General features: G+C 39.6%; 1 protein-coding gene across 7 annotated transcripts in view; it reads right to left on the reverse strand.

Moving 5' to 3' along the window:
- The window catches only part of PRKACB (protein kinase cAMP-activated catalytic subunit beta), a 47287-nt gene extending 26916 nt beyond the window's left edge, over window positions 1-20371 (reverse strand). For 6 of the 7 annotated variants that reach the window (XM_043963285.1, XM_043963283.1, XM_043963284.1 and 3 more), the window contains exons 1-2: window positions 20085-20371; window positions 16960-16998 (exon numbers count right to left, since the gene is read on the reverse strand). In XM_043963285.1, the coding sequence (XP_043819220.1) occupies window positions 16960-16998; window positions 20085-20124 (79 nt within the window). In that variant the 5' untranslated portion in view covers window positions 20125-20371. Of the gene's footprint in view, window positions 1-3007; window positions 3219-16959; window positions 16999-20084 lie in introns of those variants that run through there. The other variant, XM_043963286.1, reaches the window with a different exon arrangement.
- Window positions 20372-23759: the final 3388 nt, after the last annotated feature.

The raw sequence follows: 23759 nt of genomic DNA on the forward strand, positions 1-23759 counted from the left end.
TTATATGACTTTTATTCATTAATTTATAAGATTATTTATCTGAAAGCCACACCAAAATCCCAATAAAAGAAAAAGGAGGAACTTACATATTAACATTGGCTCCTGATAGTGGACTATTCATATTTTCCAGTTTTTACAAGACTTTTATTTAGCTTCTCTAAGTGAATGCATACAAAAGCCTGAACACACTTTTTAATTTAATGTAGTACTGGGCTTTAGTCTTCCCCTGGTAAGGAAAGGCTTTTCCCTTCATATTTAAATATGTTTTAATAAATAACGGAAGAATTACAACTATCATGTACTCATCATTCATACTGAAAACCAGCCTTTCTAAAACACATTGCTCATAATGACCATCCAACAATATTGTGAATTATGTTCTTCTCTAGAGGTCGAAGCACTGATCCTGTAAACACATTCACTGGAAATGGAATATACCACACACAAATGGGTAAAAAGGCTGTTCTTCCTTAAGAAAGCTTCTGGAAGAAAAGCCCAACTAAGCAACCCAAGGTGCCACTAGCTAGCACCAGAGAATATCCAAGAAACACATGGCTAGTTTTATCTATTACGCTTTCCTCTAGCCATCCTCTCCTCTTGCATATACCACCACTACAGCAATTTTAAATGGCAGAAAAAAACAACATTCAAATGCCAATATGTTTAAGATGGTCTTGTTATACCTAGTATGAATTGTTACCATGGCAACATTAGACCAGAATTATCAGTTCACTTGTAACCAATGAGTAGTTGCTCTAAAACTTTAATCAGTCCAAGCATATAGGATTCTCCTCTATGTTTCTGGAGTTAGATGATTTTAAATGCACCCTCATATGGCATTTCCAGTGCTCGTCTGGTAGTAACACTCCTTACAACTCTCAATGATATAAAAGTTTATTCATGAATTACTGTTTTCCTCAAGCATAGTGTTTATTTCTTGATTCCATACTGACTCTGTCAAAGGCCAAACAACAAAATGACTTGTTCTAAATATCCTTCAATTACACTCAGATCTTATTGCTAGCAGCCAATCTCACAGATACTAAAATGCTATGCTGTTGCCAGTGACTTGCAATGAATCTTATTACCCAGACTGGCAATATTTTTCATGGGCCAGGATGAAAGAAATCTACATTGCATAGCACTGCTGAGATAAACTACTCAAGCTTGCTACACTTTGAAAGTAATATAAAATGTAATATTAAATATACCCACATTTAAAAAGGAAACATACTAACATTTCTAAAGTTCCATTAAACTCAGAATGACAAGTGCCACTAAGCTCCTTGCCCCTTAAAACTGGTTTTGTCCTGGCTTGCTGATCATGTGAATCTCCAAGTGGCCACTAAGATGACAAAAATCAGAGACTACAGGTAAGATGTCAGAGGTGTGGCCAAATCATATAAACTACTCTGGTCAGCAGTGGAAAGAACAATGTCAGATTGATGAGTAATTTGGGTTCAAATTTCAGCTTTGCAGTTTACTGCCTGGATGACCTTGGACAACTCATTCACCTTCTTTATGTCTTCATTTCCTTACCTACCAAAAGCAAAATACTCCTAAAATTGTGTAACATATTTTGACAGGTAATCATATACTATTTTCTTGTTCTTTACATTTTTCACAATGTGAATGCCTTTCTGATTCCCAAATGAATTGTCAAAGGAAAACTATATATCTAAAGCAGTCAAGTAATTATCTTAAGAACTCAGTGCTTCTGGGATGGCAGTCAGGTCATAACTATATTCTTTTGAGACAGAGGTTCATTGTAAGACTTAGAGAGCAAAGAGCAGACACAATGTGATTTTTAAATTAAATTTTAAAGGTCAAAATAGAACAAACAGAGTGAGTTTTTAAGTGCCACAGTAGATGGCATTTTTGAGTTGGTTTCATAAAAAGAATCAGACCAATACATCACTATGTCATTTCAACTGTAGGGTCTACAATAGCTCTTTTCCTCTGACTTTTTGAAGGAGTCAGAGCAAATAGAGATATTCCATGTGTTCGGGGATGAGCCAATAAGGAGGTGAGCTACTTTTCTGGTGATGTACTAGAAAGGGCATTAATTAAAATGACTCTGAGAAGCTTCTGACATGGTACCAGATATATGGGGTATATTAAAAGTCATAAAGAGTTCATCTTTTTCTTTATCTGTATCACTGAATAGGAATCAACTTCCTGCTACTAGGTAGTTGTAAATCAAAAACATCAAACCCATTTCCAAAGAGTACCTACATCATGTGGTTGCCTTGTCACCTTAGAAGCAAAAATTAATGGAGGTAAGTCTGGATGAATGGCACTTTATAGTCAACAGACTTATTTAATGGCTCACAGATTGCATATGTTTAAAAAGACAAAGTTTCCACTAAGTTTGATTTCATATTTTAGAATAAAATTATATTCTAAACATTTTAATATGGCCTGGAGAATATCTGATGCATGAATTATGGTTACAACATTCTAGTCTTTGATTAGCCAGAATTTACAGATTATATAAAACAACTGAAAAGTTATAGGAGACAATTACAATGATCTCATTCTACAAGCAACATTTTAATAAAAGCAGTAACTGGAAGCCTGCTTATCATGCTGAAGTGACCCTCACAAACTGCAATCCAAATGAAAACATTGTTATTCTTATAAAGGAATCCTTCCATTAAAAACACAATTTCTACAAAATTTGAGGCTTAGCACCACCAAGGACTGAAAGCAAATTATTTTTTTAATACAGTCATTTTTCTTTGAAACTAAAGAATTCATAAACACCACCAGCGCTAACAAAAGATCAGCATAAAGCCTATCTACTGCTGATCAAGAAGAAAAAAACCTGCACGAGTTATGAAGAAATGTGGGAGTAGCTTCAACTGGAGACCACAAAATGTCCTTTTATGAAGGAATAAGCAGTTATAGCCAGAAAAAAGGCTCCAACAACATCCTATTCTCTACAAATTCAATCGGCAACTTCTCATAGCTTTTGTTCGTTGAAGGATACCAGAGGAAGACTTACTTGATCTGTCCCATAAGGCAGTGTACTCAGAGAAATGAAGGCTCTCATTTTCCAGAGCTGTTTTCAGATCATGGGCTGTACCCTTAGGCTGTCTATGAAATAATCGGCTAGCAAAACCTTCAAGTTTTTGAAGAGTCGTGGTAGTCCCTGTACACTGGTTACCAGGCAGCTCCTTCCTAGCTGCCATTCATCTACATGAGACTTTTCAATAGCAGAGACAATGCCCAGAAGAAGCTCGATAACTTCTAACATCGAAACTAAGAGCTATGCAAGTGTTAAACTTCCTGTTTGCAGGGTATTCAAACCACTACTGCTGTTCTGTTTCCTGTTAATATCAAACAGCACATTTCTGAGCTTTACTTAGTAAAATTCTCTTTTCATCTCAACTAAAGGTGGTGATTAAAATAAAGCAATATCTGCTTTAAAAGCTCTGAGTTTAACAGCCTTTTAATATAAAAACACCCAATAATAAGATCAATAAACAGAAAGGCATTTTATATATGGTAGTCTAAAAAATAATTTTTTAAAAATATTGCAGAGAATTGAAAGTCAATAGACCAACCAAATTAAAAGTGCAACCTTGGTGCTGATATCTATTACCGGGGAATCTAGGGGAGGGGAGGGAATTTAAGCATTCTTTTCTTTTCCAATGAGGTTATAAATACTTAGCAACCTTCAGTAATCTTCAGTTCCTTATCTGTCTCAGTAAAGTACTATTTCACTAAAATTAAAATTTCTCATCATCTATAATAAAAAAATATGGGCATCTTGTAGTACTTAATGACTATCTTTTGAGCAAGTATAACAGATCTCTCAACAATGTAGAGTTTGAAAATTCTAACTTAGGCTACTTAGAAGGCAACAATCTCAAAGTCTCTTAAATTATTCCAGATTTCCTACCACCTGTCTAAATGATAGATATAACAAAGGTGAACAACCATAGCCTAAGATAACAGTAAGTAGATTTGGGAAACATAAGAAACTAACTAGCTAATGAATACTACTAATTGTATACTCCACTTTGTGAAATACACTAAGTAAAGTATCCATCAAAAAAAACTTAGAAGATACAACTCCCTCATATTGAGTTATTTCAGTCTACTTGATTCCTCAGGTCTTTTTCACACTAACTGTTGTCTAGCTATGTTTTTCTCATTCTGTATAGGGGGAATTGATTTTTTTTCACCTAAATATGAATCTTGATTCAATTTCATTTGACTAGATTGAGAACATTTAGTCAATCAAGATTTTGGGAACCTGAATCTACCTTCTAAAACATTAGCTAGCTCGTCTAGTTTTGTGCCACCTGGAAAAAATCTAATAAAATAATCAGTAAAAATACTGAACAGAATATGGCCCTGTGGACATACTCTATTTGAGGCTAACCCCCCACCCCCATCCCTGGCTTCCATCCATTAATCACCAGTGAGTACAATCCTCTTTTTTTTTTTTTTAAATCTAACTATGCTACCATCTAGTCTGCATTTCTCAACTGTGTCCATAAGGACATTGTGAGGCTCTGCCTTGCTAAAATATAAGAATATTATGCCTGAAACAAAGTCCTGATCTACCATTCTGGTAAGCCTGTCAAAAAAGAAATGAGATTAGTTTCTATGACTTGTTCTTGATGAGTCCCTGTTCACTGATATTAATAGCCACTTCCTTTTCTAAGTGCTCACACACTAGCTCTTTAATAAAGTGTTCTAGAATTTTGTCAGGATCCAAAGTCAAGCTCCCCAGCAGACAGTATGAAAAATTCATCTTCTCCTACCCTTCCTCTCTCTCTCTCTCTCTCTCTCTCTCTCTCTCTCTCTGCAAATCAAGATATTTGCTCATTTCCAGTCCTAAGTCACCTCTATTCTTTATGTCTTTTCTTTTTTGTTGTTGTTGTCATTGCAAAGTTCTACTTCTTCTGAAAAGTCTTCCTCAGTTACTCTAATTCCCATTGATCCCTACCTTTTATAAACTCCTGTAGCATCTATCTATGCTTCACGGTTTGTTTTAATTTATACTTTGTCTCAATCTATACTTCATATTTGTTTTGATTTCTAAAACCTCTTAGTGTACATGTCTCATCTCTAATTAGAGTTTAAGTTCCCTGAGGACAAACTACACTTGTTTATATCTCTCTCAGCAGTGTGTTGCACAAAGTAGGTACTTAGTGTTTGCTAAATAAATATTGCCCAATTGCTTTTCATTTTCCATTGCCATTAGTTAAACCATTATTATTACATTAACAAATAAAGCAAGGAGTGAAAACACTGAAGTTTTTCAATGGATGCATTTTCCAGAGTCTACAAATCAAGGATACCTGACTTAAAAGTTAGCAATCTCCTAAATTCCTGAGTCAAATTTTAATTTTAATTGATAAAAATATGGCTATGTTCTCCAAGTAAACATAATTATAATATGAGTAAAGTTTTAATGGGTAGTTATAAAATATTAAGCTGAAAAATCTTTATATAATTTCAATAAAAATTGCAAAGATTTGTTATAAAGTCTTATAGAAAATATGATATAGAACCATCAGAGCCCTATATCATATTTTCTAAAAATAGCAATTCTAAGAGGAAGTTGTTGCTATGGCCCTGCTGGTCTCAATTCTATTTTAATTCAGAAGAACTCTACTGGCATCTACTGCTAGAAAGGAACAACTACAATTGTAACACAACTTTGATTTGTTTTGTAATTCAATCAACTCTAGAGAAGTATGATGCTTGTCAACTGTACTCATCAGCATAATATTTAGTTTTGATTTTACTTACTAGTCAACAATGGGAAGCATAATGGCATAGTGTATAGGGCACTGGAGTTGGAGTCAAGAAGACCTATATTATTCTTATACTTACTAGAGTTGTATGACCTTGGGCAAGTCACTTAACTTCTGTTTGCTTCAGCTTCCTTAACTGTAAGATGTAAGGTTTGGACTCAATAGTTTCTAAGATTCCTTGTTGTTCTAAATCTAGGGACTTGTAAATACTGTGTGCTACTTAATGTTTGTTGAATTGAAGTATATAATAATATTCTTTTTTAAAAAAAATAGAACCTAATTAAAGAATATTATCCATAAGGAAAATTATTGCCAGTTTTCTTTACACTAGTCTATTTCACATCAATGAGAAAATGGGAAATTTGTATTTTAGCGGGATACTAATAAACTATAGATACTGATCAAATCTAGGAGACCATAGTTTTTTCAAAATGTCCAGATGTACAATGAGTCTATTGTCTTCTAAGTCAGTTAGTCCTTGTTTCATCTAAGGTCTCAAGCTTTATTAAGGTGATACCAAAAGGGCCTGATTTTTCTGAACCCTGGGAAAAATCTCTAGAATAAGTTTGGAACCCACTGGTCCATGCAGAGCCATAAACACCTTTAGAATTAGCTGTGAGTTGGGATAGCTATAGGCTGGAGCCATATTAATCCCTGTTCCTCTTAGTATAGTCAAATAATTATGCTAATATATTTTTTAGCACTGCCATCTCCAAAACCAAAAATGTTTGATTTACAAACACATCTTTGTGTGTTGAGTTTATGTTTAAAGCAAGGCTTCCATTTAGTTGAGACTTAATAGTTTGTGGTATTTCCAGATAAAGTGATTTTTTTCCATAACAATGGACCCTGCCTAATTTATATTGATAGAAACAATAGTATTGTTGAATACGAATAGTTAACTCTCAATAGTAATGGATTAATACCAGTATTTTAAGTATCAACTCAAAAATGTTTTGGAAATAGCAGCTTCTTGATGTTCTGGAAGAGAGTTGTGACAAAAGAATAAATTCTAGGCAAGAGATCAGAAATTATGCTAATTTTCAAAAGCTTATTAAAATTGTTACTTCATAAAATAGAAATATTTATAGGATGTTTACAGATAGGATAGATACATGGAGGAATGGTTAAACTAAAACAAATATGGAAACTGGGATTAAACATGAAGTCAGTTATATCAAGGACTAAAATGGCTCCTCATAAAGAAGAGCTAAAAGTCTTAAGTAACTGGAATTATGTTATACTTTAACACCAGTTATGAAGGTTTTATGCAACCTGATAGCTATTTAATTCAATCTAGCATAACAAAGATGTATTAGGAGTCTCAGGTAAGGGCCAGATAGTGTGCTAGCCCTGAGGATTTATTGACAAAAGAGGTAATAAATCCTGAGACAAATTACTTAACCTCTCAAAGACTACAGTGACTTATCTATAATCAAGATATAGTGCCAATGGTCCTGTAGGACTCACAGGGATATTTAAGAAGATCAATGTGATCATGTAAAGACCAGGTCATGTAGCAGGTGGACCACTGGATTGGGGAGTCAGGAGAGAGAGGATCTGGGCTCTTTTTGAATTTCCCTTTTAAAATGATTCTATTATTTCCTGCCATATTGGTTCTCCTATCCTCACTTATGTGAAAAAGACATCTACTTGTTGTCTTATAGTTTTATCTGCAAAATGGTCTCAGGTTAAACTGACTTGATCAAGTCAGATACCAAGCTCTCTAAATCCTTGGTTTCCCTTAAGCAACTCTTCACTATTTTGAGAGAAGTGAGACTGTTTACTATTTGTCATTCTCCTCCTCCATGTGTTGCAAGCAAACTTGTACATATATTGGCCTTGATTAATATGTTTTTGCATTGGCAAAGAAACCAAGAAATTGTTGGCTAAAACAATTTATGGGTTCTTCTGGCCTCCTTATTGTAGCAACTGCCATGCATAGTTTACTTTTTCCAAAAATGGTGATAGAGTTAATGTCTTGATTTTCATCCATTTCCTATTTTTTTGGAGTCTATAGATTGTTTAAATACGAAAGGCTAGCGCTACTGTAATCTCATATTTGTTTTCCTCCAATTTTAAATTTACTTTAACCTTTGCTTTAACTGGTTGATTAAATAACTAGGTATAAACAGGTGATACATATTGGAATATTGCTAGATTTAGAGTAAAAAAAAACCCTGGGCTTCAAATCATAGCTTTGCTACTTACTATCACTGTGACCTTGGGAAAGTCTTCATCTGAAAAAAAAAAGTGGGAATTTCCCTTTCAGCTCTAAATCTAAGATCCTATGACCCTAATAATAAAAAGTAGAATCCATTAATAACCATAATACAAAAAATGTTTGTGAGGCCAAATACAACCTTCCTTTCAAAGGCATGGCCCATCATTTATTTTTATGACTAACTTATCATAGAAGTAAAGAAAATGCATTTTATAACATGTATCCATTAGAAGTTATCTTTAAAACAAATGAACTATTTGGAACAAATTCTGGGTGAGACAATAATCTGAATTTTAAATTTTAATCAAGAATTGAAAAAAGCAAATTTTTTAAAGTCAACTTATAATATCAATTAGGAATAAAATTCGCTATCTCCACTGTCAATTCTAACACAATGTTCTAATTTATCTCATGGTCAAAACAGTAGAGAACAATAAAAAATTGATGATGAAGGGCTAATTATTCTGATAACATGCTGTGTGACCTGATTAAAAGCAACCACTCTCAAGTTTCTACTCATGTCACCCTAAAAGTAAAGCTATTGTGTAAATTAATCTCATTCTTCTTATCCAAAAGGATAGTGTTTTGTTTACATTGGATATATCTTTTGTAAAGAGTACCTCCAACAGAGTTTAATATAACTGCCATCATTCATTTTCCCCCAATAAATAGAGGTGTTTGAATGCTGAGTTCCCTATCTTCAAGGAAGGAGGGGTAAAGATATATATATATGACTTTGGGACTACTGAGGAGGATGGACAATGCATCCACATAGTCATCCATCAAAGTGACTGATGCATGCATTTACAGATCCCATTGGCCTTTAAAGAGAAATTCTAGATTCTCTACTTCCCCTATTACCCCTACTCAAATGGGGGAGGGAGGGAGTTGGGGAAAGCATAAAACTTAAACAAAGAGGTAAGTAAATACAATTTAATCTAAGGAGAGAGCAAACACTAAGAAGAAATTCCTTCCTTGAGTATTTTGTAAGTCCTAATTCATTAATACAGGGAAATTACCTCATTATATTTTCCCTTTCCTTCCTCAATATTTATTCATATTCACAGAATCATAGCTATTTAGACCTACAACCTTAGAGTCCAACACAATCATTTCATCCTACACAGTCATTTACATATTAAGAAAATAGAGCCAGGAGAAGTGAAGTAACTAAGCCAGCTCATGGCAAAACTAAAACTGAAACCCAAGTTTCCTAACTCCAACCTGAGTACTCTTTCCACTGCATCACAGAGTCTCTTGGCATATACTTTTTCCCCAATAAAATTCTCAGGATATATTCTCAACTTCCATTTTCCCAGAAATATATGTTTATACAGAATGACCTTGGTCCCAACTCATTCTATAAAAACAGGATTTTGCTGTATATTTATTTATTCATTTCCTCCTAGCAGTCACCTTACAACTGTTGCTCTGAAAATGATTTCTTTCTTGAAGCCTTTCAATGCTCCATTGAAGATAGGGATGAGGTCAGTCAGTACACTCTACTATATCTTATACTTCTATGCTTTTTCAAGCCTCTTTTTTCCTTGTCCTATTCTTTCCTTTATCCTATCTCTTCTCAACATCTCACCTCAAAACATAACATTGCATCATGTTTTCAACACACTTTATACCAATAAAGCATGGGATGAGTACAAAAATAAAGGGAAAAATGCCAGAAAAAGAGGCACAGCCAAATCATGAGTTTTCACTCTGATTTAGTAACCTTTTAGTATTGACAATTTACCTTTGAATGTGTCTAAAACTCAACAGGTAATAAGGCAATGTACAAATTATTTCAATCAACCATATTATAATTAGGAAACATCACCATAAGTAAATGAATCAATACCAACATACCTATCTTAAAAGGTTCAGTTTTAGAAAGAAGTTACTAGAATGTTAAAGCTTCAGGAGGCCTGATGACACATTTTAATAGGATGGCTTTGAATTTTAATGTTCCCTTGGGGCAAAAGTTCTTAACCAGGGATCTGTGGTTTAGATTTCAGGGGGCGCTATGAACTTAGATGGGGGAAAAACACACAACCTAATTTTTACTAAACTCTAATGGAAATTTAACATTTTATTCAATTATGATTTTTTTAAAAAGAATCATTGTGAGGTAGGGTTCATGGGCTTTACCAGATTGACAAAGGAGATCTATAACCAAAAAAAGGTTATGAACTCTTGGTCTAGAACCAGCTTCATACCATAACTATATTTCTTATTATTCATAACACTCTTTCCAAAATGATGTTTTTTCACATTTTCTTTCTACATAAATTCAAATTTGATTTTTAAAAGGATTTCATGGTGAATCATAAAATCATTGGGATATTGACAAAGCTGGGAATGTCAATCATTAAGATACATTTACAGAACAAAAAAACTAAGACCTTGGTTCAGATTCTGATCTTACTTTCCACCTATATGGCTTGGCAAGTTAATTGATTTCTTAAATGAAATTAAATTTATTTAATTCATCTGGCACTCAGTATCCCAAGCTATAACAGGATGGGGCTGGGCTAGATGAGGTCTAAAAGCCCTTCCATTTCTAAATCCATGATCCTATTATCACCTTTCTCCCATCCCCTTAACGACTCCTTACTCCTTTACCAATTGGAACATAAGGTAAGATGGTTCAAGAAACTTGCAGTTTTAGATAGCCTCAGTATATTATTAAGAAATATTTGAAATTGAATTGGTTGGTATTTTTTTTTAACTATAAAACCTCATGCTTTTGAACACACCCTTGGAGCCTATGGCAGAGTCTCAGAACAATCGCTTATCAGATATGGGTCCTGGAAATCTGAATGACTGTATCATCATTGACTCACTCATCTGGTACTACTCCAGTCCTCTAGGGTGAGTACCAAAGCACAGGAACATTAAATAAGATTCCCAAAGGAGTGGGAAACACAAACTACAATTACCTCTTGGTCCTCCTCCTCAATTTGATAGGAGTCCCTGCTCACCTTATGTACCAGTAGGTACATAAGAAAATATCCCCTGAGGCTCACAGCCTTAGCTGCACTTTTCTTGCTAAATTTCATTATCTCAATTAATATAACTTTAGAACCCAATGGGTCCTTTTTTTTTCAGTCTTAATATTATTTTTCCCCCAGTTTGGGCCCTTTCTTATAGGCACCTCAGATTCATTTAGTTCTACCATCTCATTTTACAGATGAGGAAATGAGTTCAGATAACTTAAACTGATTTGCTTAAGATTATATGAGTACTACATGTCAGGGATGAGAGAAATTCTGGAGCTTATTTAACTTAAATTTTTTTCCTTTTTTTTTTTGGCAGGGCAATGAGAGTTAAGTGACTTTCCCAGGGTCACACAGCTAGTAAGTGTCAAGTGTCTGAGGTCGGATTTGAACTCAGGTCCTCCTGAATCCAGGGCCAGTGCTTTATCCACTGTACCACCTAGTTGCTCCCTAACTTAAATATTTTAAAACAAAAGATGACTTAAAACTTTATTAAGGCTTTTGGGGCACCTGTAGACTACATTAGATTAGTTCACATTGAAGCCAACATACTATTTTTTTTTTGCCCATATAGCCTTGTGAGAAATTCCTATAGCTGTCTTTATCTATCTATCATCTATCAATTACTATTATATATATTAATATGTATATGTATTATCATCAGGTTTTTAAAAAATAATTCTTAATAAGGCTATTAGAATCACAGCATTTAACCTGGAAGAGAGTTCAAAGGCCATCTAGAACAACCACTTCAATTCATAGCTGATGAAACTGAGGCTCAGATTTATGACATTTAGTTGCTAGTTAGTGGATGAAAAAGGATTAGAACCCAGAACTCCTGAATCTCTGGATCCAGTCTTCTGTCCTCTTATTACTGTTATTCCAATGCCTTAATTTATTATTATTTTTTTTTTTTGGCAGGGCAATGAGGGTTAAGTGACTTGCCCAGGATCACACAGCTAGTAAGTGTCAAGTGTCTGAGGTCAAATTTGAATCCAGGGCTGGTGCTTTATCCACTGCACCACCTAGCTGCCCCGCCCCCAATGCCTTAATTTTAGGAAAATTTATACTCTAGAAAGCTAAGGACCTCAGTGTTTTACAGGGTTTATACTTTATTAAAAGATAATAATTTCCCCTCTTCAATTAAAAAATTAGTTTTATATGAAAATATGTGAAACTCTAGCTTAACAAAGTTCAAATTCTTATGGAACTAAGGTCATTCTCACCCAACCACATAATTCACCCAGAAAAAAAAAATCTGTCCCATAATTAACTGAGATATGCCTAACCCCAATCACACATTTTACAAATTCATGAGTTACCAGGGTGAGACTCAATATACCACATTATTACTATTATAAATAACACAGTTCAAAGTACATGTTCTACCAGTAGTGCCAGAAACCTTTCTTTTCTTTTTCTTTGTGGGGCAATGAGGGTTAAGTGACTTGCCCAACGTCACACAGCTAGTAAGTGTCAAGTGTCTGAGGCTGCATTTGAACTCAGGTCCTCCTGAATCCAGGCCCGGTGCTTTATCCACTGGGCTACCTAGCTGCCCCACACCAGAAACATTTCAATAGATAGATCAAATTTATAAGTGCTTAAATGTAGGACAATACATTTTCTAGGAACATCCATCTTTCATTTTATGTATTTTACTTTAGTTACTTAAAAACCTAATTCTGAGGAGTTCATAGGTTTTTGCCAGACTGCCCAAAGGGTTCAGAATAACATTAAGAACCCCAGCTCTCATTTTCTGCTACTTCATCTCACCCATCACTTGGGAAGCAGAAAGAGACTACATAGGACTGAGGGTCATTAACACTTTTTTTTTAAAATGCCCCCAATTTTTATCTCCTGGTGGTCAGCTTATTAGTGATGAGTCTCTTGGTAATTAACTAAGCTGATCTTTGAACAGCACACCCAGTCTGTGACCTGGATCACATAAAAGCATTTCCACCATAGCATTACCTGGGTAGGACTTCTGCTTCATTGGCAGAGCCTTTAAAAACCCAAAGTTGTCTCATGATGAGATATCAGAGGAAGAACACATATAGGGAATGCATTTGTGTATAGTCAATTAAATTGAAAAAAATCAGTAGTTAACTTTTCATATAAGTAAGTATGATATGGCAGAGAGAATACCAGTATAATATTAATCAGTTAGTCAAGGCAGCTGATCTGTGGGGGCAGGAAAGCAGCAGCTGTTTCCAACATCCCTAAAGGGGGGAGGAAAGGGCTAACCTGTTCTCTACTTTTAAGAGTTCTAGTGTGTATATAGGGTGTCCCAAAAGTCTTAGTGCAGTTTAAAGCTTTGATTGCTTAAAAGAAGAGTTACTTAACAGCTATTAAATATTAAAACTGGTTCTTTTTGGGACACTGTACAGTAACAGAAAGAACTAGAATGTCTAAGTCAAGGGTCCTTATCGTTTTTTTGTATCATGGACCCATTTGGCAGCAGCCTGTAGAAGCCTATGGACTCCCTTCTCAAAAGAATTGTTTTTAAATGCATAAAATAACTAATTTGTATTAGAAAGGGAACTAATTATATTGAAATACAATTGTAATTTTTTTTTAATTCGCAGATCCCTCCCTTAAAGGGAGGAGGGGCAAGTTTATGGTTACGAATCCCCTCTTTAGGCTGATATTTGAGATTGGCCAATGATAATGTATTCACAGAATTATGTGAGTTGTAAAGAGAAGGGTAAGAGATCCAGGTGAGATGTCTTCTTGAAATAACAGGGCGGCCTCACCAATTCAGTGGGCCTAATTTTCCTTATGCGTCTGTAATTGTCGTCCACTACATTGTATCTACCCTTAAGGAAGACTTGTGGAGATTGATCTAGGAAAATAGATTACAAAGGGTTTCCTTCAAAGAATTATTGTGTGTATCAAAAAAGATAGCACATATAAAGGATTTTAACCCCTGGAGTGCTATGTAAATATGAGCTATTATTATCACTCTTAAACTAGGGTTAACCAAAGTCTACTGCCCTGATCATTCTTTTCCTTTCATCTTTTTTCTCCATCTGACATCAATTAGCTTGCCCACCTAAAAGAAGAACCTTGCACCTTTTTTATGTTGGCATAAATAATTTTAATAACAATTTATAGCAATTTAAACCTATAAATATATCACTATATGAATAATGGGGTGGGGGGAATGTGGCTGTGCTAGCCTCCCTCCAGGTCAGTGAGTGTGTGTGTGTGTCTCCTCCTAGCCTCTCATTCCCCATTAGTGTATTGCTCTTTTAACCTGTATGCTATGGAAACTAAAGCTGAGAATTTGAATGAATGCTGCAATAAAGGGGCATTGCAATGGTGAGACAAGGATTCAGGATAAATCAAAACTCCATATTGTCAAGGGGACTATAGGCAAAGTGGGTTGCCTTTTGGGGCAAACCTGCTACATATGAATGAAATTCTGAGGCAAAAAAATTAATTCTAATGAGACATATTGGGAGTTGCCCAAAGAGATAAATGTGGATGCAAAAGGAACTCACTAATGAACTTAAGAATTTTAAAAAGACATCCAAAAAACAGAAGCAAGGGCAGGGAACAGGAGATGAATTTAAAAGCACAAATAGTCCCATAAGAAGGAGCATTAAAGCTCAGGATAGCTGAGGTTATTCAAGAATGCTAAGGACAAAAAAGGGGGTGCCTCTTTATTTGGAGGTTTATAGTAATATTGGGGAAAAGGGGAAGATCAAAGAAGCAAGGCTGCTTCTTGAGGGGAACAGGCTGATTGATACCAGACAATAGAGAGAAAGTAGAATTATTTAACTCTTCTGTTTTCTCTAATGAGGAGAATAATCTTTGGAATAGATAGAATAAAACAAATAGCTATTGGGAAGCTGATACCCAAGTGGAGTAGAAAGAGTAAATTATAACCCAAGTGTTTAGCTGGGTTTAAGTCTCCAAATCCTGTCAAACTTAATGTTTGGATGCTAAAAAACAGGTGGGTTTAGTTGCTGAATCACCGTCAATAACCTATGAAAGGTTATGGAGAATAGGTGGCATACTAAAGGAATGGAAAAGGAGAAATCAATTGGAGAAGGAAAATGAGGGCTACGGGATTCCTAGCCCATGAGCTTGAATTCAATTCCAGTGACGATTCTAGAAGGTAGTCTTAAAAGATGGTCAGGGGATGTCTGAAAAGGGGGCCCATAATCACAAAAGTCTACCTTGGTTTATGGCTTGGTGAAAAAAAGGTTGTCAGAATAATCTAATTTCCTTTTTTAACTGGGTGTCAAACAGGTGGGGGGGAGGGGGGAAAAGGGAGGGGTGAAGGGAGCAAGGGATGGGGCTTGGGTGCAGGGAGGCACGAGGAAGGGAGGAGGGGGGTTGGGGCTTGGTAGGGAGGGGGAGCAAAGCATGGGGCTTGGCAGAGAGGGAGGGGGACTAGGGATGAGATTTGGAAGGGAAGGAAGAGGCTAGGGATTGGAGTTTGCAAGGTGGGGCAGCAAGGTCTGGGGCTAGGAGGGGAAGGGAGGGGCCAGGAATGGGGCCTGAAAGGGAGAGGGTGAGAGTGGGTGAGAGTGGGTAGGGAAAAGTGTCAAAAAAGGCTAGTAGTTAATGTGGTATGGCTTCCTCTCCGACCTTGCCCCAAGTCATGTTACCTCTTTGTGATCACTATTTCCTTTTCTAGCTATTCACAAACCACCCCTTTAATAGAATGTTCTGGAATTTTGCCAGGACTTTAAGTCTAGCTGATTAGCCAACCACATTAAGTAGTTCATTGTTTTCCCTTTTTTGAAAACAAAAAACTATATTAATTGGAGGGGGTGCATTTCCCACCACCATTAAAATAAATCTATAAACCAGTTGAGTTTGAATAAGGGATAGAGCTTTGGATTTTGGAGTCAAAAGACATAGTTTCAAATCCTGGCTCTGCTAATTTATCAACCTTGGGCAAATCATTTAACCTCTTTATATTTCAGCCCCTTAATTGGTAGAATGAGACAACTGAACTGGATGACCTCTAAAGATCCTTTAAATTCTAAATCCAGGAGTTTATGAATAAGAGAGTTATAATAGAGTTCTTATTGGCTTTGTTACCTGTGTTTGTACCCCACATTCTAGTCTGTTGTCTTTCACATAACAGCCATTTAATAAATGCTTTTTGATTGATTCTATTGCATCTATATTTGTTAGAATGATTATAGATAGCTATACATTGCTATATAATATATTAAAATTATTTTATGCCAATAGCAAAGCCATGGACAAGAGGCATATAGAATGAGATGTGGACAGCTTGTGAACTGCACCATAGGAGGGAGTGTATGGGCTGTAATCTGTATTATTGAAGGGAGTGTAGGTGTGGTAATCTGCACCATTGGAGGGAGTGACCACATGAGATCCCTGAAGTCAAGTATTGAAAAAATGATTAAAAGGAAATTCAGATTAAATACTTAAGTGATTCACCACTAGGCTAACTAAATTAATTTCTTAGTAAGTACCCAAAGCAATAAACCTCTCCAGTGTTATGGTAATGGTTCTTTTATTTATTCTTATGATTTATCAATGGGTTAATTAACTTGTTCACTCCAACAGGACATTAACAATGCCCTTGAATAACACTTCCAGCTGAAATTATGCACACAGATCAAGGACACGACATATTAAGTAGTTGTCCTTAAGTTATATCATTTGCTGTTTTCTATCATTTTCCATCATTTGTTCAAAACTAATCAGTAACCTTCAGTTTGCATGGATAATATACTGAAAATATCTGCTAATAGACATGCAAACTAGGCTGTCAATAGACATTTGAGCCTTTAAAAAGAAACTCATTACATAAAGAGTGTATAGGAATAATTAATTAAATGTTGGAGATTTCTCTTTTTCAATTTAATTATATTGAGAATTTTCCCATACATAGGAACCTTACATTAACACTGGAAAGGAAAGGACTACTTGAGTAGCCAATAATTAAATATGCAGATCATCATAAAACCCATCTTACCATAAGGATCATTCTCAAGGTATCCGTCTCCATCCATGGCTAAAAAGAAAACACTTGCATGATTCAATTCACAAGTACATTCTTTTGTAATAGGAATAAGGCACACCAACACACATATTGGTAACTTTAATTAATTAGACATTTAAATTAATAGGGAAAACAACTCATTTGACACTCTTGATGGATATTTTTCTCTATAGCAGGCTTCTAAATTTCTATAATTTTTTCCATTTTTTTAAAGGCAGCAAATAGCAAAATCTGCTTTTGTATCAGCTTCTCATTAATATGATAATTTAAAATTATGATTTTTCCCATGGTTTTGAAAGTATTTTAAAACAATTTTATATTGGCACATGACATGTAAACAGCAAAACAGACTGGTGCACCACCATAAAGTTAAATTAAATTAAAATATAGAGAAAAATCAATTAATCAGTGCCTTTTTTCAGATTTTAAATCATTCTTTAATGATTTAAGGACACAGCCTCTAGAAGAATTAATTCTTTTCTTTCTGTTGATTAGAAAAAATAGCTTTATTTTGACTGTGCGACAGAAACCTGGCTAAAGAAAAAAAAATTCATTAACTGGCCAATAAACAAAATCTAATTTATTTAAATGCAGAGATAACACCTTTTCAGGCTTGAATTATGTATGCCTTCATTTCCCTTTAAATGTTCTCTGGAATTCATAAGAAACAAACCAGAATGTGTTTTTTATTTGACCAGTTACAAAATATCTTCTAACCCCAGCAGACTATATGTCAATTAGTGTGTAACATTGTACATGCAAGGATGTAATCATGTAATCATTAAGTTGGCAATATTATCTGAAGAGGTAATATATGTGAATGGGAGGGGAGAGGAGAGGAGGGAGGGGGAGGAGGAGGAGAGGAGGGAGGGGGAGGTGGAGGAGAGGAGGGAGGGGGAGGAGGAGGGAGGAAGAGAGGAGGGAGGGGGAGGAGAGGAGGGAGGGGGAGGAGGAGAGGAGGGAGGGGAAAAGAAAAGAGAAGGGAGGGAGAAGAGGAGAAGAGGAAGGAGGGGGAGGAGGAGGAGAGGAGGGAGGGGGAGGAGGAGGAGAGGAGGGAGGGGGCATGAGGAGAGGAGGGAGGGGGCATGAGGAGAGGAGGGAGGGGGCATGAGGAGAGGAGGGAGGGGGAAGAGGAGAGGAGGGAGGGGGAAGAGGAGAAGAGGGAGGGGGAAGAGAAGGAGAGGAGGGAGGGGGAAGAGAAGGAGAGGAGGGAGGGGGAGGAGGAGGAGAGAAGGGAGGGGGAAGAGGAGAAGAGGGAGGGGGAAGAGGAGAAGAGGGAGGGGGAAGAGAAGGAGAGGAGGGAGGGGGAGGAGGAGGAGAGAAGGGAGGGGGAAGAGGAGAAGAGGGAGGGGGAAGAAGAGAGGAGAGAAGAGAAGGGAGGGGAGAAAGAGGAGAGGAGAGGAGGGAGGGGGAAGAAAAGAGGAGATAAAAGAAGGGAGGGGAGAAAGAGGAGAGGAGAGGAGGGAGGGGGAGGAGGAAGAGAAGAGGGAGGGGGATTGCGCAGTGGAGGGGTTCAGAGGAGTGCGGGTGGGGCATGAATTATCATGTTTTGTACTGCTTGAGGTAGTTACCATACTTTCCCCCTTTCCCCTCCCCACCAAAGCAGAGAAATCAACGTTATACATAGATGACGAAGTACCATTTTACTCCCTCCCAATTCGTGCGTCACCTTTTCATTTTTTGATACAACTTACTGCGACAGTTTTTTTTTGGGGGGGGGTGTCTAGAAACACTAAAGGTGGCCCTTTTGCTCCCCTCCAATAAGCCCACTTAGCTAGATTAACATGTTCCCCCTCCCAAAAGGCGCTAAGTGCAACCTGGCGAAAGCACAGGCGCAAAGGAGGATAGACCTCAAACTGCGCTCCGTCTATTTGCCCTGAGGGCGCACCGCCAGTGGGGGTGGGGGGAGTCTTTTACAGCTGCGCCTCATGGGGCGACTGCTGTGAGGGGGGGTTAGTGCCAAGTGTGAAGGAGAGCGGGGCAAATAATGTGTTTTTTGCCCTCTTTGAGTCCCCCAAAAGGAGGAGGGGGCGCGTGCGCCAAGAGTGGCGCTCGCTCAGGAGATTGGCACAAGTGCGCGCGGCTGTAGCCGGGCGCTTAGCGCTTAACACATCTGAAGGAGGGAAAAGAAGGGGGGAAAAAAACGTGGCTTTGGTACTTACCGGACAGGAGCCGCGTGCGTGCGTAGAGGTTTCATTCCCTAGCTTCGTGCTTGCACACGCACGCACACACTCGCTCACACACTTACTGGCACACTCACTAATAGGACCCCCCCCCTCTATTTCCCCCCTCCCCTACTAGTCTCGGAGCCTCTCTTCGAGGGGATTAATCTGGGCATGGGGAGAGTAACAGGATTGGATGAGCTTCTCCACTTTTCATCTCCCCTCACCTGCCTCGTCTTTGCCTAAGTGCGTCTGGCGGGGCAAAGCCCCCAGCCTGCCCCTCAGACGGGTAGAGGCTCAAGAGAGGACAGACTAACGTCTCATGGTGAGAATTGGACAGAAGGGGACCCAGAAACGGGACTGGACCATAAAGGCAGTCGGTAAGGAACTAGGAGGGGGGGGGAAACCCTGGGAGCTAAAGAAACAGCTACCCCAGTTGTCTGCGGCCAGTAGACCGGACTTGGGACTGGGCAGTGCCTAGGAAATCTGTGGGGTGCATCTTAGGGAGCTGTGCCCCACCCTTATGTGGACTTTGAGGGGGCACCTCGAATTTGCTCCTGTCACCGTCCTTTATTTGTCCAGTTAGTCCTTAAAGGGCTGGACAGAGGGGCAGGCGGGCAATACGTCGAGACAGACTAAACCAGACGGGACTAAGACTAAACTAACGGACGGGACTTAAGGGACTTGGGAGAGACGGACGGGACTTAAGGGACTTGGAGGAGACGGACGGGACTTAAGGGACTTGGAGGAGACGGACGGGACTTAAGGGACTTGGAGGAGAAGGCTAGGTCTTAAGGGATTTAGGGGAGACTGGTGGGACGTAGGGGAGGCTGGCAAGAATTAGAGGAGACTCCCTAGGGACCAAAGGGCAGGCAGACGTGCTGGTGGACTGGGGAATAAGCTATGTCCGCCTGCCCCATTTGGGACCACTCTCACCTTCGGTGCACCGCCTGGCAGCTGCTCCGGCGTTTCCCATGGTTGGGGAGTCAGGGAGATCGGGATCTTCGGGGGAAGGAGGGGAGGGAAGGGGAAGGTCTTCAGGACGCTTGGACGTCGTCGGCTCTGGGTGAGGCGGGCAAGCCGCCTGACTGCTCAGTGACTGGGGTGCCTGCGGCAGGCGTGCGGGCAGAGAGCTGCTGAGGACAGCTCTCGGCTCACTCGCAACTCTAAGGGGTTCCGCTCTGGGAACTCCTTGGAGGCTGCTGGCGACGGTGGTCACAACAGCAGTGGCACTGGCACTGGCGGGCGCGGGATAGACACTCTCGCTGGCGGGCGGACACGCCCCCAACCCCACCCACCCCCCTGCCCCCCTCCCCATCAGGCTCCACCCCCTGCTCCCCCTCCCCTCTCGGAGGAGCAAGCCCCCCTCCCTCACCCGTCTGCCTGTTCCCTGCCAGCCTGCCTCACGTAGCCCGTCTGGCCCAGCCAGAGACATAGTAGACCCTTTCCCCAAGTAGACCCCTTCCCCAATAACGCACAAACCCGGAAGTGACACTAGTGGGTCCTGGGACTCTAGCTGAGGAAGGGGCTAGGGAAAAGGCAAGGGGATACAGAATGGGGGGCCACAGACTGGATCTTCAGGTGGGGGGTCAATGACTAAGTGTGCAAAAGGCCCAAGCCTGATTCTGCTATTCTGGGGCGCCTCTATAGAGTAGGACAGTTGGGGACCAGGTGAGCACCCCTGAAGAATAGCACAATGTCTAAGTAGATGTAAGTGAGTAGGGTGTAAGCATCGGTCACTTTAGTCCCTCTTTAGTGAAGACAACTCACTTTCAGGGGCGGCATGGATAGCCCGCGACGCACTGGGCTTCCCGGTCTCTCCGCAGAGCTGGTGGCACCAGAGCCTTCGAGGCTCCTGCAGCTGTCCCGCTGCGTACCTTGTCCACAAGGGGGCAGTCGCAGCTGCTGCAGCAACCCGAGCCGAGGCGGCTGCGGTGGTGGCAGCGGCCGCGGCGGCGGCGGCTAACCGGGTTTTTCTAGCCAAGTTACCTTTGGTACGCCGGCCAAGCCGAGTCCGAGCCCGAACGCGAACCTTGTTGGCTAGTAAAGAAAAAGAAACGGGTGCCCCTGGGCCTAAGGCAAGGGAGCAATGGCTCGGGCATGGTAGCCTATGCTTATATTACCTTTAGCGCGCACAGTGCTGGGTTACTAGATGGTATGTGGGTACTTTTCTGTGCGTAAACCTTCCCGTGAGTTACGGGTCCTGCGAGACCGCCGGCCCTTAGCACCCCACCATCGTGGCCGCAACAGCCCTTGAGGGCAGAGGCCCAGGGCGCTTAAGTTTATCAGTACAATCTCTCCCTACAGACCCCCAATAGAGACCCCTTTTTCGTATTTAATACGTGTTTCCCAGCCTCTCTCGCTTGCTTTCCCGGACCAGGCGGGCATGCGCCAAACAAGTTTTCCATGGAAATTGCGCAGTGTGTTTCCTAGTCCTAAGCAACTCTCAGACACAAATATAAAAAGGGGAAAAAAGAATAAATCACCCCGAACCCCAATCTATCTCTCTATATTTTTATTTTTAACCCCAACATTTTCGTAATGCTGCAATGTGACTGCGAGCCCTTGGCAGCGCGGCTATGGATCGGGAAAGAATAGGGAACGCGGGGTCACCCTGAGGATGGGCGGTAAGGAGGCTAGAGAAGCCGATTGCCAGGGATGACTTGCAAGTCCGATGCCTTGCCGCATTGATTTGCGCATTGCGGGAAGATATTGTCCAAAATGTATGGTAAGGGAGAAAGAGAAGGGCCGGTCATGGAGCAAAAAAAGAAGAAGGATGCCCCGAATGCCGCTGTAGAGTGGTACTAAGAGAATGCTCAAAGACCTAGACATGTTTTCACTAGCGAAAGGGACACAAGGTACCTGGGGTGAGTCAGCTATAGGAGACGGATGAGCCGCCGGGAGCAGGGAATCCGTGCCAAGACCGGCGGGATTCGATGCTCGCTGGGCAGCTACCGATTGAAATGGAAACAGGTAGCGAGAAGCCGGGCACATCGGTCGCTCTCAGTGCTATCAGCGAGAGGATCGAAGCGCTCAGAACAGTTTAACCAAGTATTTCTCGCACAGTAAGCAGGCACTTTCAAAGATGTTGACAATTCTACCCTTTTCTTCCACGCCGTTTTTACACGCTCGGGTCTCTCACAGATTTCGGCAATCTTAGCATAGAAGGGAACAATAGATAGAGGGTTCGCAAGACTTAGACTCGGAAAGGACCAGAACGAATCAACTACTTCTGCGGGCTCGTAGAACCCCCGAGATTCAGCAAAGAAATGGGTAGCAGGGAGAGGAAAGAGCAGAGCCCGGATGCAAACTCCGAGCGGAGCGCTCTTTTCTCTGTGCGAGTGCCGGCTGCAAACCTTTCCCGCCTTATCTCGCACTACTACGGTCACAGACAGCGCTGCTGCCAAACCGTACGATTCCTGCGGTTATCACAACTCCATCTCCCGCTTCGGGCGCACCGTTGCATACAGTTTTGGCTAGCCGATGCCGGAGTATGGGATGCTTTATAAATAAATAAATAAAGCTTTGTTTCTCAGAATCCTTGATTTTCTCCACGTCTTAAGACAGGCACGACCCTCCTCAGTAAAACACCATCTTTTATCCCCTTCCCCGCCTTTGTTTTTGATTTTTGTGTAACACAGTGCGGTATCCCGCCGTACCTCGGGTTAAATAGGTGCTTAAAATGAGTTTAATGCCTTTGTTATTGAATGAATTTGGTAACTTACGATTTAGTCAAGGACTTAGAAGCTACCTGTGGATATGCGCGAATAAACCTCAGTTTCCAACTCTGTGAAACGTGAATGACAATACCTACAAAACCAATTCCCACGAAGTTGCTGATGAAGTAACGCGGGTAAAGCACTTTGAACTATGCTATATAAAGGGAAGTTATTATTTTACAACATGTTGCTTCATATGATATATTATGTAGAGAGTTGATCACAGGAGTATCTTAATTAGCTAAGAGGTTGGGTTTTGGAATTCCCTGATTAACCTAATACAATTTCTTTCCTTTCCTTTCCTTTCCTTTCCTTTCCTTTCCTTTCCTTTCCTTTCCTTTCCTTTCCTTTCCTTTCCTTTCCTTTCCTTTCCTTTCCTTTCCTTTCCTTTCCTTTCCTTTCCTTTCCTTTCCTTTCCTTTCCTTTCCTTTCCTTTCCTTTCCTTTCCTTTCCTTTCCTTTCCTTTCCTTTCCTTTCCTTTCCTTTCCTTTCCTTTCCTTTCCTTTCCTTTCCTTTCCTTTCCTTTCCTTTCCTTTTTTCCTGTTCTTTTCTTTCTTTCTTTCTTTCTTTCTTTCTTTCTTTCTTTCTTTCTTTCTTTCTTTCTTTCTTTCTTTCTTTCTTTTTTTGCAGAACAACAGCAGTCTAGATATACTGTACTTATAATCTTTTTTTACTGTATTTAGCAACTTTCTGTGATGATCTCAAAATAAAAATAGGCTCATAGGACTTGGAGCTGGAAAGAAGCTTAGCTTTATCAAATGAAGAAACTGAAGTCTAGCCAGGCTAAGAGATTTATCCAAGATCACAGAGCCACTAAATAAAACCAGGATTAAAATTCAGATTTGATTATAAATTGAGTACTCTTTTTCATTACACAATCTTGATCTCTTTT

Source organism: Dromiciops gliroides, chromosome 4, assembly GCF_019393635.1.
Source record: "Dromiciops gliroides isolate mDroGli1 chromosome 4, mDroGli1.pri, whole genome shotgun sequence".
In the NCBI taxonomy this organism is placed as follows: Eukaryota; Metazoa; Chordata; class Mammalia; order Microbiotheria; family Microbiotheriidae; genus Dromiciops; species Dromiciops gliroides.